At 38.8% G+C, this 12,936-nt stretch overlaps 1 protein-coding gene and 1 long non-coding RNA gene across 2 annotated transcripts in view; one reads left to right on the top strand and one right to left on the bottom strand.

The window, feature by feature from the left end:
* NAALADL2 (N-acetylated alpha-linked acidic dipeptidase-like 2) overlaps positions 1–3,302 on the bottom strand; it is a 390,920-nt gene extending 387,618 nt beyond the window's left edge. Inside the window, exon 1 of the mRNA XM_014938872.1 lies at positions 3,212–3,302. Coding sequence (XP_014794358.1) covers positions 3,212–3,254 — 43 coding nt within the window. The 5' untranslated portion in view covers positions 3,255–3,302. The remainder of the gene's footprint in view (positions 1–3,211) is intronic.
* A 241-nt stretch (positions 3,303–3,543) lies between these two features.
* Positions 3,544–7,592, top strand: LOC106886164. The gene is made up of 3 exons (XR_001411601.1): positions 3,544–3,611; positions 4,767–4,898; positions 7,108–7,592. It is a non-coding gene; the product is annotated as an uncharacterized LOC106886164 (long non-coding RNA).
* Positions 7,593–12,936: the final 5,344 nt, after the last annotated feature.

Below are 12,936 nucleotides of genomic sequence, written 5' to 3'. Positions count from 1 at the left end.
ACCCTTTATAAAAATGCTTTAGATATGCTAATAAACAGCACATAAGGGAGCCCTGAAAAAAAAAAAAAAAATCTGTCTGAGCAGTTTATTAATAATGCTCCTCTCATTCTTGCTCACTTACGGTGCCTTCCGAAAAGTGAAATAAGCTACTTTAACTTGAACTTGTCAATTTAACTCTGGCCTCTGCAGGCTAGATGGGAAAGCACATATTTACACACACTTAGCAAGCCAGCCAAACTACTATGATCATCTCGCAGCACAATACAGTGTAAAAAATCAATTACAACTCATGTACAATATCATAAAATTAAAATTTACAGTAATTACATCTTTGGGGGCTAATATTGTCATACTCTCTAGTAAACAGTACTTAATTCACAGGAAGACTGAAAACAACAGCTCATGTGAAGGAATGGATCTTGACTCTAAAAGCAAAAAAAAAAACAAAAAACAAAACAACCAACAACAAAAGCACCACAAATCAGAAAAATACAAGATACTCTCAGTCAGTCGCAGTGCATTTTTGAAGAGCTCTCACTTGAGTGAGGAATCAGTTCGTGGCTGGCAGTCAAAGCCCCTATTGTTCTGGGCTTTGCTCTTTTCAGTTGTCACACCCAGGCTGCCAGCCTCCCTGGAAATGAAGCATTTACAGAAGTAGCAGAGTTAACGAAGGGACCGAACGGAGAGCTAATTTATTCTCTGAGCTTACTGTACGTGGTGCAAAAACCAAACCTGCCGTGACGGCGGAGTGACCTTCTATTTACTGACTGACCAGATGGCGAGAGTTACTGACTTCTGGGAGCCTCCAGCCACCTCCACCATCTGACGGCTGTTTGGGGAAATCAAATCAAAGGTCTCCGTGCAGTCTTTAGCCTACAACCCTCAGCATCACAAGACCATTGTGTTGTGCCCTTAGAAGAACACGCTGCCGGGAAAGGCAAGGAGGGAACAGGACCCAAACCCTTGGATCCTCACTCAAAAAGGGGTTTTTCACGGCAGAACCGGGACACGTGAGAATAGAAGAGCGAGGAGGTTTGTGCACCTGCTGCCCAGGCCCTATCTCTTTTCCTAATGACTAAGTGAAGCCAGCCTCCAGGGCTGTCAATCTGGCACCTTTAGTAACTCACACAAGCGCAAAGTTCTCTAAAAATAAATAACATGAAAAGAAACGCAAGTTCTCTCACTAGCAGTGGTTTTGACAGGTATCTTGAATAATGTTAATTTTTCCACCTTTTTTTTTTTTTTTTTCCTCCCTTAAAAAAATACTAGTTGAATCACCAATTATTTTGGACAGTTTCTAAAAACAAGCACACATGGAAATAACCCAGTACATCGGATTGATGGCAATTGAAAAAAATTATACTAGAGGGGTGTGTGTTTGCATGCATGGACAGAACATTTTTATTTAAAAAATGGTATCAATGTGCAGCCCTAATTCTTGTCCCATTTCCACCAATGCAAATCAAGAGAAATTCCATTTGACTAAGCTCACTTACACTAATGGAGAAAAGGCACAAATTAAGTCAGAATCGTAAACTTGGTTCCTTGTATAAAATACAATGGGCCTGAAATTGTTTTACATCAGTTTTATCAATATGATTTTACTAGCAGCAGTGAAATAGCTCATCACATACAACAGGAAAAATAAGATCAAAATTAGGCTGGATGTATTTCCGAACAGCAAACCCCTATAACCTCAAGTCAGATCCTGAATGAAGACAGACAAGAAAGAAAAATACCAAGCCAGAAATGGTGTTTAGAACTGTATATTACTGAATGTTACTAATGTTTTTTTCAAAATTAAGATCTGGATCAAAATTTAGTTTACTAGTGTATGTTTTCTGTATAGTATGTACATATTTTATTAACACACACCAAAGAAGCAGTGGAATAGACGTTCTCTGTGAACAAAATCTGCTCTGGCATTAACAGAGTTATTCCCAGTTAATACAGGTCTGAGAAGCATATTTGAATCCCAGTATGGCATGCTTGCGGGTCTATAAAGAATAACTTTGGGGAAAAAAATAGCAATACAGCTTCTCATTGACTAGAAAGTTACCATTTCAGCTCTCAGAAAACCATTTGCAAATTTTACAATAGCTTGAGGATTCTTGCAAAACCCAAAATAGATACAAAGCTCGATCCCTTGCTGGTATGCAAAGCAGGAGAAAGAGGCCAGGAAGGGACTGGTAAAGTCAAGCAAAAAAAAAAAAAAAAAAAAAGCACAGGTTGAATGTCAGGGGGAAAAAAAACACTGAATGCTAAGAAGATAAAATAATGGAATAATTCTGCAGGAAGATAATATTTCCTGGCACGTTAAAACTGTCTGTTGGTAGAAAAAAGGGCTACTGGGAAAACATTCTTTCTCAAAGCAAAAACTTGACATTAATGTTGCAAAAGAAGGACTAAGCAAGATTTATGAACTGTTGTGTTCAGGCTTCTACTGAAAATTTAAAACACCTAGGACAGACTACTCTGTTCTTACAGCTAGTCACACTAGTGCATTAAGGGCTATTCTACATTCCTGTGTTGGTGCCACCTTAGCACAGCCCACAGAAGAAAAAAAAATAAAAGGCAACAAGCTGGAATAAGCCAAGAATGCAAAAAGGAGAGAATATCCTTCATCTTCATGCAGCTCCCATTCCCTGCTCACGCGCAACAGGTGCTCCATTTGTGCAAAACAGTTGTGCAAAGCATTTCCCACCCATAAAAAAATATTTACAGAAGATTGAACTAAGCTACAGAACCTCAACATCCACAGACCACCGCAAGTTTAAAGCAACCTTTGTTGACAATACAGTGCCAAATGCTTACACGATCTTATCAGACCTTCCCTTCCCCTCCTAAATTCATGCAGCGTTGTGTTTTTGTTTTTTTCTTTAAGAAACAACAGAAGATTGAACTAAGCTACAGAACCTCAACATCCACAGACCACCGCAAGTTTAAAGCAACCTTTGTTGACAATACAGTGCCAAATGCTTACACGATCTTATCAGACCTTCCCTTCCCCTCCTAAATTCATGCAGCGTTGTGTTTTTGTTTTTTTTTTTCTTTAAGAAACACGCTGTATTGCAGAGATGAAGGATGAGGATTTCCTCCTTTCCCCCAAACACATGCAGAGACACGTCCCCTCCAGCTCCTACAGGCAGAGACTTCCCAGTGCCCCAAAACCTCCCAACGGCGCGGCGTTGTGCGGGTGGCACGTGCTTACCTTGCTGGGGGGGACCAGGGACGCCAGATTCGTTCTCCCCCATTTCTAGATCACAATAAACTCCCCCCCTGGTAAGGACCCAAGCCGTTTGATCAAGTTGACTCGGTTGCTGTGCAAGTTTTGACCTCCTGACTTTCGACTGCGGCGCGGTAACCGTATACCTGACTTTCTTCTGTGAATAATTAGTACCCTGCTTCCCCAGCTACCTGGGCTGGCCTGACCTGTTTCTCTATAAACTGACATCATATCCTTTGATCTCCTTCGATTACCATGTGCTTCAGGGCAAGGCTGCTTTGTCTCCTCTTGGACTCTCCCACCCTTTCCTTTCGCTTTCACGCAGACAAGGATCTGAAGACTATTTTCTCTTTCCCCGGCAGGTGTTTTAGTCAAAATGCCAACGGTGAGTTTGCAACTGATTTTAAAGATATTCTGAATTTGCATTTCATAGGGAAACTAAACGGTAACTATCAAGCCAATCTCTGTGGGAAGGGAACTCTGAGCCCCAGCTCTCCTCCCGGGAGAGGGATGATCCCGCAGATGCGGTGCCCTTTGGCAAAAGGAACCCCAAACCCAACCCACCCATCCCCTCTCTTTCACAAAGATCACCTCCAAGAAAATGTTTTACTTGAACATTGTCCTTTTGAGACCGTTTTGACCGTGTAACAGAAAGGGCTTAGCAATAAAACAAAATGTTATTTTTTTCCTCTCCCCCTCCTTCTCCAGCACAAAGACACAAACTGTTCAGATAATCTTATCCAGCCAGACTTCAAGTTGAGTTCTAAGAAAATATTTGTTCTTTTCTGCTGTGGAGATGAAATGGCAGGTGTCTGATACATTCATGATCAATGTGTTGAACAAGTACACCTGCCAGCTGCAAAGTTCATTCTATTTTAACATTTACATTTGCAATGGCTAATGATAAAAATCAAAGCGAAGCCACAGCACTATTTTATAGGAACAAACAATGACGAACTAAAAGACCTAAATCCCAACGTTGACCTCCAGCTGCACTACGCTGGAAGTGGTGTAACCAATAGCATCAGAAATTTGTGATTTAGTGCTGAGTTTCTATATTCAAACAAGCTTGAGTTGCTCTATATGTAAAAGGACATAATTAAGAAAAACAAGTTTATTTATTAATGAAGTTGTGCACCGCTAAGCAAAATTTATCTGGTAATTTAACTGATGAGACAGAAACATCTGAAGCATTTCTGTCCTCTCTAAACACAAACTCTCCGTCACTTAAAAAACACAAATCTTTAAATAACCTACATTATTATAACTTCTAAACACGGGAGAAAACATAATTATTAGTTTTTACCCTCAATACTGTATTCTGTGATGTCCTCCCCTATATAAAGAGAGATAATAATTCCAAACAAATCACAAGTCTAAGGCAACAAAAATAACTATTCTTCTTAGCTACTGAGTACCACACTCTCCTTAAAGAGTAAGATTCTGATTTGAGGCTTTTAGCACCTACCAAAGTATTTTGTAGTTTTAAGTTCTAGCATTTTCTCACATCACCTTCTGTTAACTCTTAAATATTTTTAAGAATTCAAGAGATGAGAGTGATAGCACTGAAAATACTTCTTCCTTTGAAACGAAGCCTGCAAAGTGGGAATAGCGCAAAAAGGACTGAAACTCAAGATTTTTCACACTCCCTCTCTTCCAACAAGGACTGATGGTGAGAAATGGCTGGCTTGGGTTTATCTTCCCCTAAAACTGCTTGTTGTGCTCACGTGTGTGCGATGATTTAAACGGCGTGCTCTGCAAAGGAGGAACTCTTAATCCATCCACATTCTCTAGAAAGACCCAAATGTGAAAATGCAGTGGTTTTGTTCTGCTCCCAGAAAAACCAAGAAAAAGTTACTCTACATATTTACCGAACAGTAACTACAATGTTTCTTGATTCTAAGGAGTGCATTTGTCAGGCAGACAATGAATGGGAATATAATTTGATGATGACAGTGATCAGTTCTACAAGAGAAAACAGATCTCATGCTGTGCATCGAGTCACATCAAAGAGATCCCTGCTTCGTACTGCGACTGTCACGGATGACTCTGAGCCTAAGTTTAATGTCATTAGAAATAGAGTGCTCTTCACCAACAGTGTCAAGATTTGCCAGAGGATATGAACATTATCACAAGTTTTTTAGGGTAGCCCTGCACACCTACAGAAAGGCCCTCACAACTGAAAGCCTTCCAAACAGCACAGGCTTCCTGTAAGTGCTGGCCAAAACGCTTTCAGATTCTCATTTCTACTCAAGAATTTAGATATTTTATAGAATTAATGCAAAAAAAAAAAAAAAAAAAGTACTATCAACAGCTAACAGCTGCTGTCATTCTTTGCCAGCGGGAATTAGAAGCCCGAGGGAGTTGTTTTTTTTTTTAAAAAAGGACATTGGATGCTTTTATTAAACAAAAATTTAAATATTTTATAGAATAAAAAAAAAAAAAAAAAAAAAAAGTACTATCAACAGCTAACAGCTGCTGTCATTCTTTATTGGTAACATGTTTCAAACTCCCAAGTGTATTATACATACTCTAAAAACGTAACAAAACGACGCATCAGGGGTTTATTTTTCCCTAAAGAATATAATTTCAATGTTTCAAAAACATGAATAATGAGGTATAACTATTACATGTAAAATTGCACAGATGATACAAATCCTATCTAGAACTGAACTGTAAGCACCAGGAATACGCAGAGCTCTTCTACATAAATGGCTACGATGAGTCTGATCCAGGCTCCGTGAACACGTAGGAGTTGATAACTAAGTGTTTTAAAGTTTATCACAAGAGAAAAGGAGTCCACAAAGTGCCTTGGACTAAACACCTGTGACAGAGTGACGTTTTTCACAGGAAAAAATGACAACTCTTTCACCTTCAACAATGGCAGGAGTTCTAGGAGAAAAGGGACAGTGCACACAATACCAGAGGGGCAGAGACACTGATGTTCAGGTTTTTATACTGCTGGTGTTTGGGGTGGTTTTGGTTACTGTTAGTGATTATTTGTTTGTTTGTTTTGAAGAGCAACACGGTTATTTTATTTTTCCAGGGAAAATGGCACAGTAAAAGGAACGGCATTGTTTGGTTAGCCTCCAAATAACAAGCAGTTGTTTAGCCTTCAAACTCAATTAAAATAGGAAATGGGGAAAAAATATATTTTCTTCTACAGTTAAAAGGGATTAAATACAAAACCAAGGATAACCAGTCTAAAAAACCACAGTGAAACAGGTTTTCAGTGTTTATGCAAATGATGCACTAACGAAGGGGCAGCTGAGTGCCAGCAGGGACAAGACTGAGCCCAACTTACTGAAATGGGGTGTTCACAAGGACTTGAAATTAAATTTCTTTCCTTTCTCCAACAAAGAAGGCTGACCAGTGAGTAAAACCCAAGAAAGACTTACTCCTTCTGGATGAGATTCTCATCCCACATCCCTCTGCCTTGTCCGAGTTTTATTTCCAAGCCTAGTTGGTGCAAACAGTTTTTCACCAGTTACAAAGATTCTCTGGTATAAATCAGACACAAACATCACCACTTTGGAGCTTAATGGGAAACAAAGTATATTTGTTCTCATTTATTTCTAAGCACTAATTACAGCTCGTTACAATTTTTTGTCAGAAAACTACTTGTCATCAGAAGAATATCATTTTGTAGAAATAAATGATTTTATGGTCCAAAGAATTAGCTTTAATCAGCCTTCAATTAAGAAAGTATTATAGGTTCAAAAATGGTTTTGGGTTTTGCTTGGGGTTTTTGTTGATTTTTTGTTTGGGTTTTTGTTTTGGGAGGGGGGAGTTTGCTGGGGGAGGGGAGGTTGTAGGGTTTTTCACTGGTTGGTTTGGGGTTTTTTTGGTGGGATTTTTTTATTTTATTTTATTTTTTTAAGGAGACCAGAAAAGGCTCCAAACTACTACATTGCAACTCACAACATACTAATGTGGACTGAACAGAACCAAGATTCAGGTGTTCAAGACCCAACAGAAGGTGTTTTACCCTCTTGGCCACTTTGTTGGAGGATTGCTGCACGAGGAGCAATCTCATTTTTCAAAAGCACATCCAGCCAAAGGAATTTATTAGTATGCAGAAGAAAACAGGAGTTGAAAACATCCGTGGAGTTCTCGTTATTTCTTGTTGTTTTGTTAATAATGCATCCATTACTTTTCACATTACCTGAATTATGGACAATTGTTCTGTCTCTCCAGAACAAATGTAACACAGTAGAGGGGGATCTAAGGCTACAGTGCAATTTGTGACCCCATTCAATAGCTTTATGGCCATAAGGAAACAACTCCATGTCCCTCTCCGCTCTCAAAGTCCCGATTTGAAAAGCTGAAACACCACCACTTTGACAGCTTTCCCCAACAGAGGTATTTTTCCCTCCCCAGAAAAGAGATGCTTTGTCAAAATATCGTTGCTGAAGTTTCTTTAAATAACTTTTTCCAATCAGTTCCTGCTCCTCAGTTTCCGTGTACTCAGCTTTAGCAACCAAACCTCAAAAATAAATGTTAGCAATCAAAATCAGCAATGACCTCCTGATTCACTTCTAGTGTTTTTAGACTTCCTACTTAATGAAAATATAGATGAGTCTGTAGAAAATAAATAACAACTCAAGCTGACTTCAGCAGCTGAAAGATGAGTGCAGAGAAGCCAAAGCTACAGACACACTAGTACAAAGTCAGTTTGTAAAAGACATAAAAAAGAAAGAATTAGCTTCTCCTTTTTTTCTTCTAATTTGGTCTTTTTGGTATTAAACAAAATCAAATTAGCAAACAAGTCTAAAGAACTGCTGCATGGAGAATGACACTTCATAATCTGGGCCTGCATATAACAGTAATGCAGCGGATAAAACATCTAGTAAAAAGGGTAACAGTTTCCCTGCCCTTCAATCCACTTGATTATTTATAAAAGCAGCGGAATTAAACAAGTGCTTTTTAAACATGCTGTTTGTTTTCCTTAAAAATCTCTCCATGATTTATTTCTGCCTCCCCTACTTTTGATGGATCTTGTAGTTATAATTGAAAGCAAAGGAGAAGTTGAATGACAAAAGTAAGCAGCTTAAAAAAAGGAGAGCAAAAGAGTGAGGGCATGAAAAATGTTTTTCTAATATTCATTGGCAAGAGAGCTAATGCCAGAAATTCTAATACTGACTCCATCTTGCACAACTAAGAAGTAAATCTTACTGCTCTGAGATCACATTAGGAAGCAGAGTCTAAAAATCTGATAGAGGGAATTAAAAGCTGATCAGCTTGAAAAAAAAAATTGCACTTTTTAATCCTTACTCTGCCCTTTTAGAGAAAACGCTTCTTTAACACACTTTAATGGGCGACCTTGCCTTTAGATTTCAGCGAGATGAACACGTCTCCAGCACATCGAGTACAGCTGGGAAGTGTTGTGGTTTAAGTAGGTCAGTTTGCATTCCAGCCACAGATGTAAGCTTTATAGCAAATATACTGTATAAAATACAGTCATTTAACACAGAGATGGATCTTTGAGCCAATGAGGACTTGGACTCTGAAGTATCTTCTACCCCAGCAAATACAGAGGAGCCAGGAAGAATCTTACAGGGGCATCTTCAACCACTAAAGTTTGTTCCAACAGAAGAGCTTTAAAAAATATATATGTCTATAGAAAGATATATATATATATATGTATGTATATCTCATAAAGGATCATCTTGTGGGTGGGTGTGATGTGGTGGGGTGTTGTGGGTTTTGTTTTGTTGTGTTTTGGTATTTTGAGGGGTTTTTTTGTTTTTTTGAGGTTGGACTTGATCTCAGAGGTCCCTTCCAACCATGGTGACTCTGTAAAGAAGCAATACTATGCTACAAATTACCTCACTTTGTGGGACTGCCACATACAGTGGGACAGCCATTCCTGAAACGTCACGAGTTAGAACAAAACTCAGCTTTGTCATCTCACCAACCAGGCTGAGCCGTGAGTCTCTGCACAGGAAGGCTGACAAAGGCTTTTGTACACACAAATGAGTGGGTATATTGACAAAAAGCTGTCACTAAAATGATATTCCTACACCATTTTATTGCTTCCATAGCCAGTAGACTTGCTGCCTCCTTGTGTCAGGTGTGGTCTTCTTCTGAAGATAAATAAACTAATTCCTAACTGATCCCACGGTTTCGCCAGCAGAAAGCAACCTACTTTTTCCTATCACTTCTCAGTTTTCTGTTACTTAAAAAAAAATGTTAATCAGCCCACAAAGGAGCACAGAACATGGGAAGATGACAGCTTTTTTTGGTGCTGACAAGCTGTCAGGTGAGCTCAGCCTCCTCCATCCAGCTGCACCATGCCCTATGCACGTACACACGCAGCCCAAGTTCAGCAGACCCGTAATTCACCATCTCCTCCTCTCCAGTGAGATACTTTCACATCACATCTGCTTACAGCCCTCTGCAGATAAAGCACATCTCATTAGTTTTTAACAGCTACTCTGCAAAATCAGACCATACAAACCGAGGCTCCAATTCTGGCCGGGCACACCGTCTTTGACAGCAACACATTTGATTCTGCTTCAGACAGAATAAATTCTTCCTTTTTCCCAAAACTAGTTAAGCTCAATTATGTACTATAAGGAACTCTCTATAGAAAGCATTTCTAGTATGGAATAACACTCTTCATTGCTGTTTGCCTCTCTGAATTATCTATGCAATACTCCTAAAAAACAGAATGAGCTATATTTTGCTAGAGAGCATAAAGGCAGCAAAATCTTATACTCTCCAACTGAGAAAAAAAAAAGAAAAAAAAAAGATAAATGACTTTTATATTAGCATTGTTTTCCATTTCTCCCCAAATCTGTAATAAAGTTTTATTTTTCCCAATTCCAGTTGCAGCGGAGCACTCCTGGAAAACACAGCTGTTGGCTTTGTATTTACTAGTGTGCAGTTATTGCATTGCTTAATATATTTTCACATTTTTTTTGTTTTAATACAAAAGCAACATAGGAAATGAGATCTCAAACACACTACCTGAGCCCCTTTTTCCCTGCTTACACACCATGCACTTGTTTCACATGCTTTAATCAACAAATTGTCTCCGTATCTCAGGCAGGGCATTATGTAAGGCAAATAAAACAGCAGAGAAGCCAAAATGAAGGGTGAGACATTAATTCTGTGTTAATAATTAAAAAAAAGAATCAGAATCTCAAGTAATGCTCATGGTACACAAAAAAAAAAAAAAAAAAAAAAAAAAAAAAAAAATAATCTTTAACTCTTGTCTGCTCTGGATTGATTTTTCAATGACTTTCTACGTGAGTCCTGTAAGAAAAGCAAAAGCCCAATAGAAATTACTACAGTATGAGGCAGTAGAAGAAATCTAAAGAAAGTGTCAAAACTGGCTCATTTAAAACATCATTTTAAAGCACAATTTGCATAGTTTAAGTTTTCTTAACTGATGTTCCAATGCAATCAATGTGTTACCGATTACAGGTACTGAAGTTTCATAAGCCACCAGCAGGTAGGTATTCCAACAGAAAGCTGAAAACTTTTAATATATTCTACCTGCATTCTTTACAAAATGGCCACACAATCATTTAAAGTTTAAAATTCTGTAATTTGGTTGTAAATAAAAGAATATTTCTGGTAACACTGCAGAAATTGCCCTGACTTTTTTCAACAGCGCTGCACTGTATAGACAGAGAAACTACCATAAACTACCATAAATCTTTTTTAAAATCTTATTGATCCTTACTTATTTTCTTGGTTCAATTATAATAATTTTTAAGGTATTTTGCTGTCTTAGAACCTATTTTAGGGGAGTAAATAGCCAATAATTTGCACATCTTGGACGTGAACACAGCTTCATAAATCTTAAATTTGTAATTTTTTTTCCTTCATTGATACAGTGGATTAAAGCAAAACTTCAACGGCTTGGATGCACAGTCCTAGTGCAGTACGTGGTTCCTTCAATCACAGCTGCTATATTTAAGTTATTACAATTATTTCAGCAGACACTTAAAGGTGCAGATGATGGGAAAGAGCAATCTTACCTACGGCCCCAAGATGCCCTTAAGAGCACAAGTCACCAGGAAACACAGTCCAGAGCCGTTTGCCCAAACTTTGCCATGAATCATCACAAGCTACAAAACATTTCTCAATACCCTGTAGCAAACTTGGGGCACGTAATGTAAGTATAAACCATTAAAAAGATAAATAGTAAGTCAGAAGCTACAGTTTACAACTTGAAGAATGAAGGAGAAAGACCCATTCTGTTAATGACAATCGCCTCAAGGCTTTGGCTAGACAAATTGAAACGTTTCCAACCTTTCACCTGATTTTCTGAGTATCTCCAGTTACAAGGAAGTCACTCCACACAGCGGCTGTTGTGCCTCTGGGTTTGCACGGGGACACGGAGAGAAAACAGACTCCGCAGAAAAAAGTTAGAGGAAAACACTGATTTTTGTCTAGATTATTCCCAGACTGATAATTATGAAGTGGCCAGTAAAAATAACGGATTTCTTTGCAGCTTCCATCAAAACACTTCCATACCACCCCTCTGTATTTTGACAGCTGGTGGGGTTTCACAGTCTGCCAAACGCTCTAAAACGTTTCAGACTTTACAATGACCATTAACAAAAACACCGAACTCAAAAACAAAATAATGGAAGCAAGTGATTTGCAAAGGGCAATTGCTCTTACTACTAGGAGATCTACTACTTTTAAGAACTCCTTAAGTGATACAACTGCAGGTATGTACACATTAACCTCCCTTTTGCCTGGTGGAAGAAACAGGCGGAAAATGCCTTGGTAGATCTCAGTTCCAACAATTCAACACAAGAACCTAAGCTGTTTCCTACAGCTTTGACCTTACCATTAGGCACCAAAACTGTTCCTGAAAGCCAAACGGGCTAAGAAAATGGCAATATCAAAACTGTGCAGCCTACTGGATTGTGCAACCTGGCTCTAATAAGCATCTCCATAAAAAATAAGAAAAAAAGCTTACTAGTTCAATACTCATTTGACGATAACCATCTCCACGTGGTCATGTCCATCCACTTTACCATAAAGGCCTCCTAGAGAAGACCAAGCTAACGAAGGTCACCCTTCATCTCCCTACCAAAGCACTCTGCCTATACAATTACTCTGCAGCAGAAAGACAGGTCTCCAGCTCATATTCATCCACCAGTATTCAAAATTCACTTGAATTGTTGTAAGAACAACTTGTACAAGGTCAATTCTGTCACACTCCTCAGCGCGCACACGGTTCCCAGGGCCTGGCATTATACCGCTGTAGGAAGGGCAACGGAGTGGATGTGTCACTTCAGAACTGGCTTTCAACCACAAAAAAAAAAAAGGCCATCTTCTCAAGGTTGCAATTATAACACAAACATCATCCTTCAGCATTGAGCATATTGATGGTCATGTTCAGAGGGCTCTCAGACTGAGAAAACACAACATTTCCTGGAATTAGATCTAAGAGCTTGCAATTTTAGGTAAATCTCTTACTAAACATGGCCCTCATCTTGAAAGCACAATAACCGCATGGGACAGAATTCTCAACATGTTTTGTTCCTTTAAAACGCTTGATTTGCTTCCATTCTCCTTGTGTTTCTTTTTCAAAGAACGAAATACAAAGAGACAAAACACGGAGTGTACAAATCTAACCCAGCTATGATACAGATTGAGAATAAAAGATGCGAAAGTGCAGGAGTCAGTACTCATGAGCTCAAGAAAGGAGCCAATTGTCAACTCCTATGCACCAACAAGGG

The sequence above is a fragment of the Calidris pugnax genome, unplaced genomic scaffold, assembly GCF_001431845.1.
Source record: "Calidris pugnax isolate Ruff unplaced genomic scaffold, ASM143184v1 scaffold52, whole genome shotgun sequence".
Classification (NCBI taxonomy): Eukaryota; Metazoa; Chordata; class Aves; order Charadriiformes; family Scolopacidae; genus Calidris; species Calidris pugnax.
Note: the sequence above shows the minus strand (reverse complement) of the source record. Positions and strands in the feature narration are given on the sequence as shown.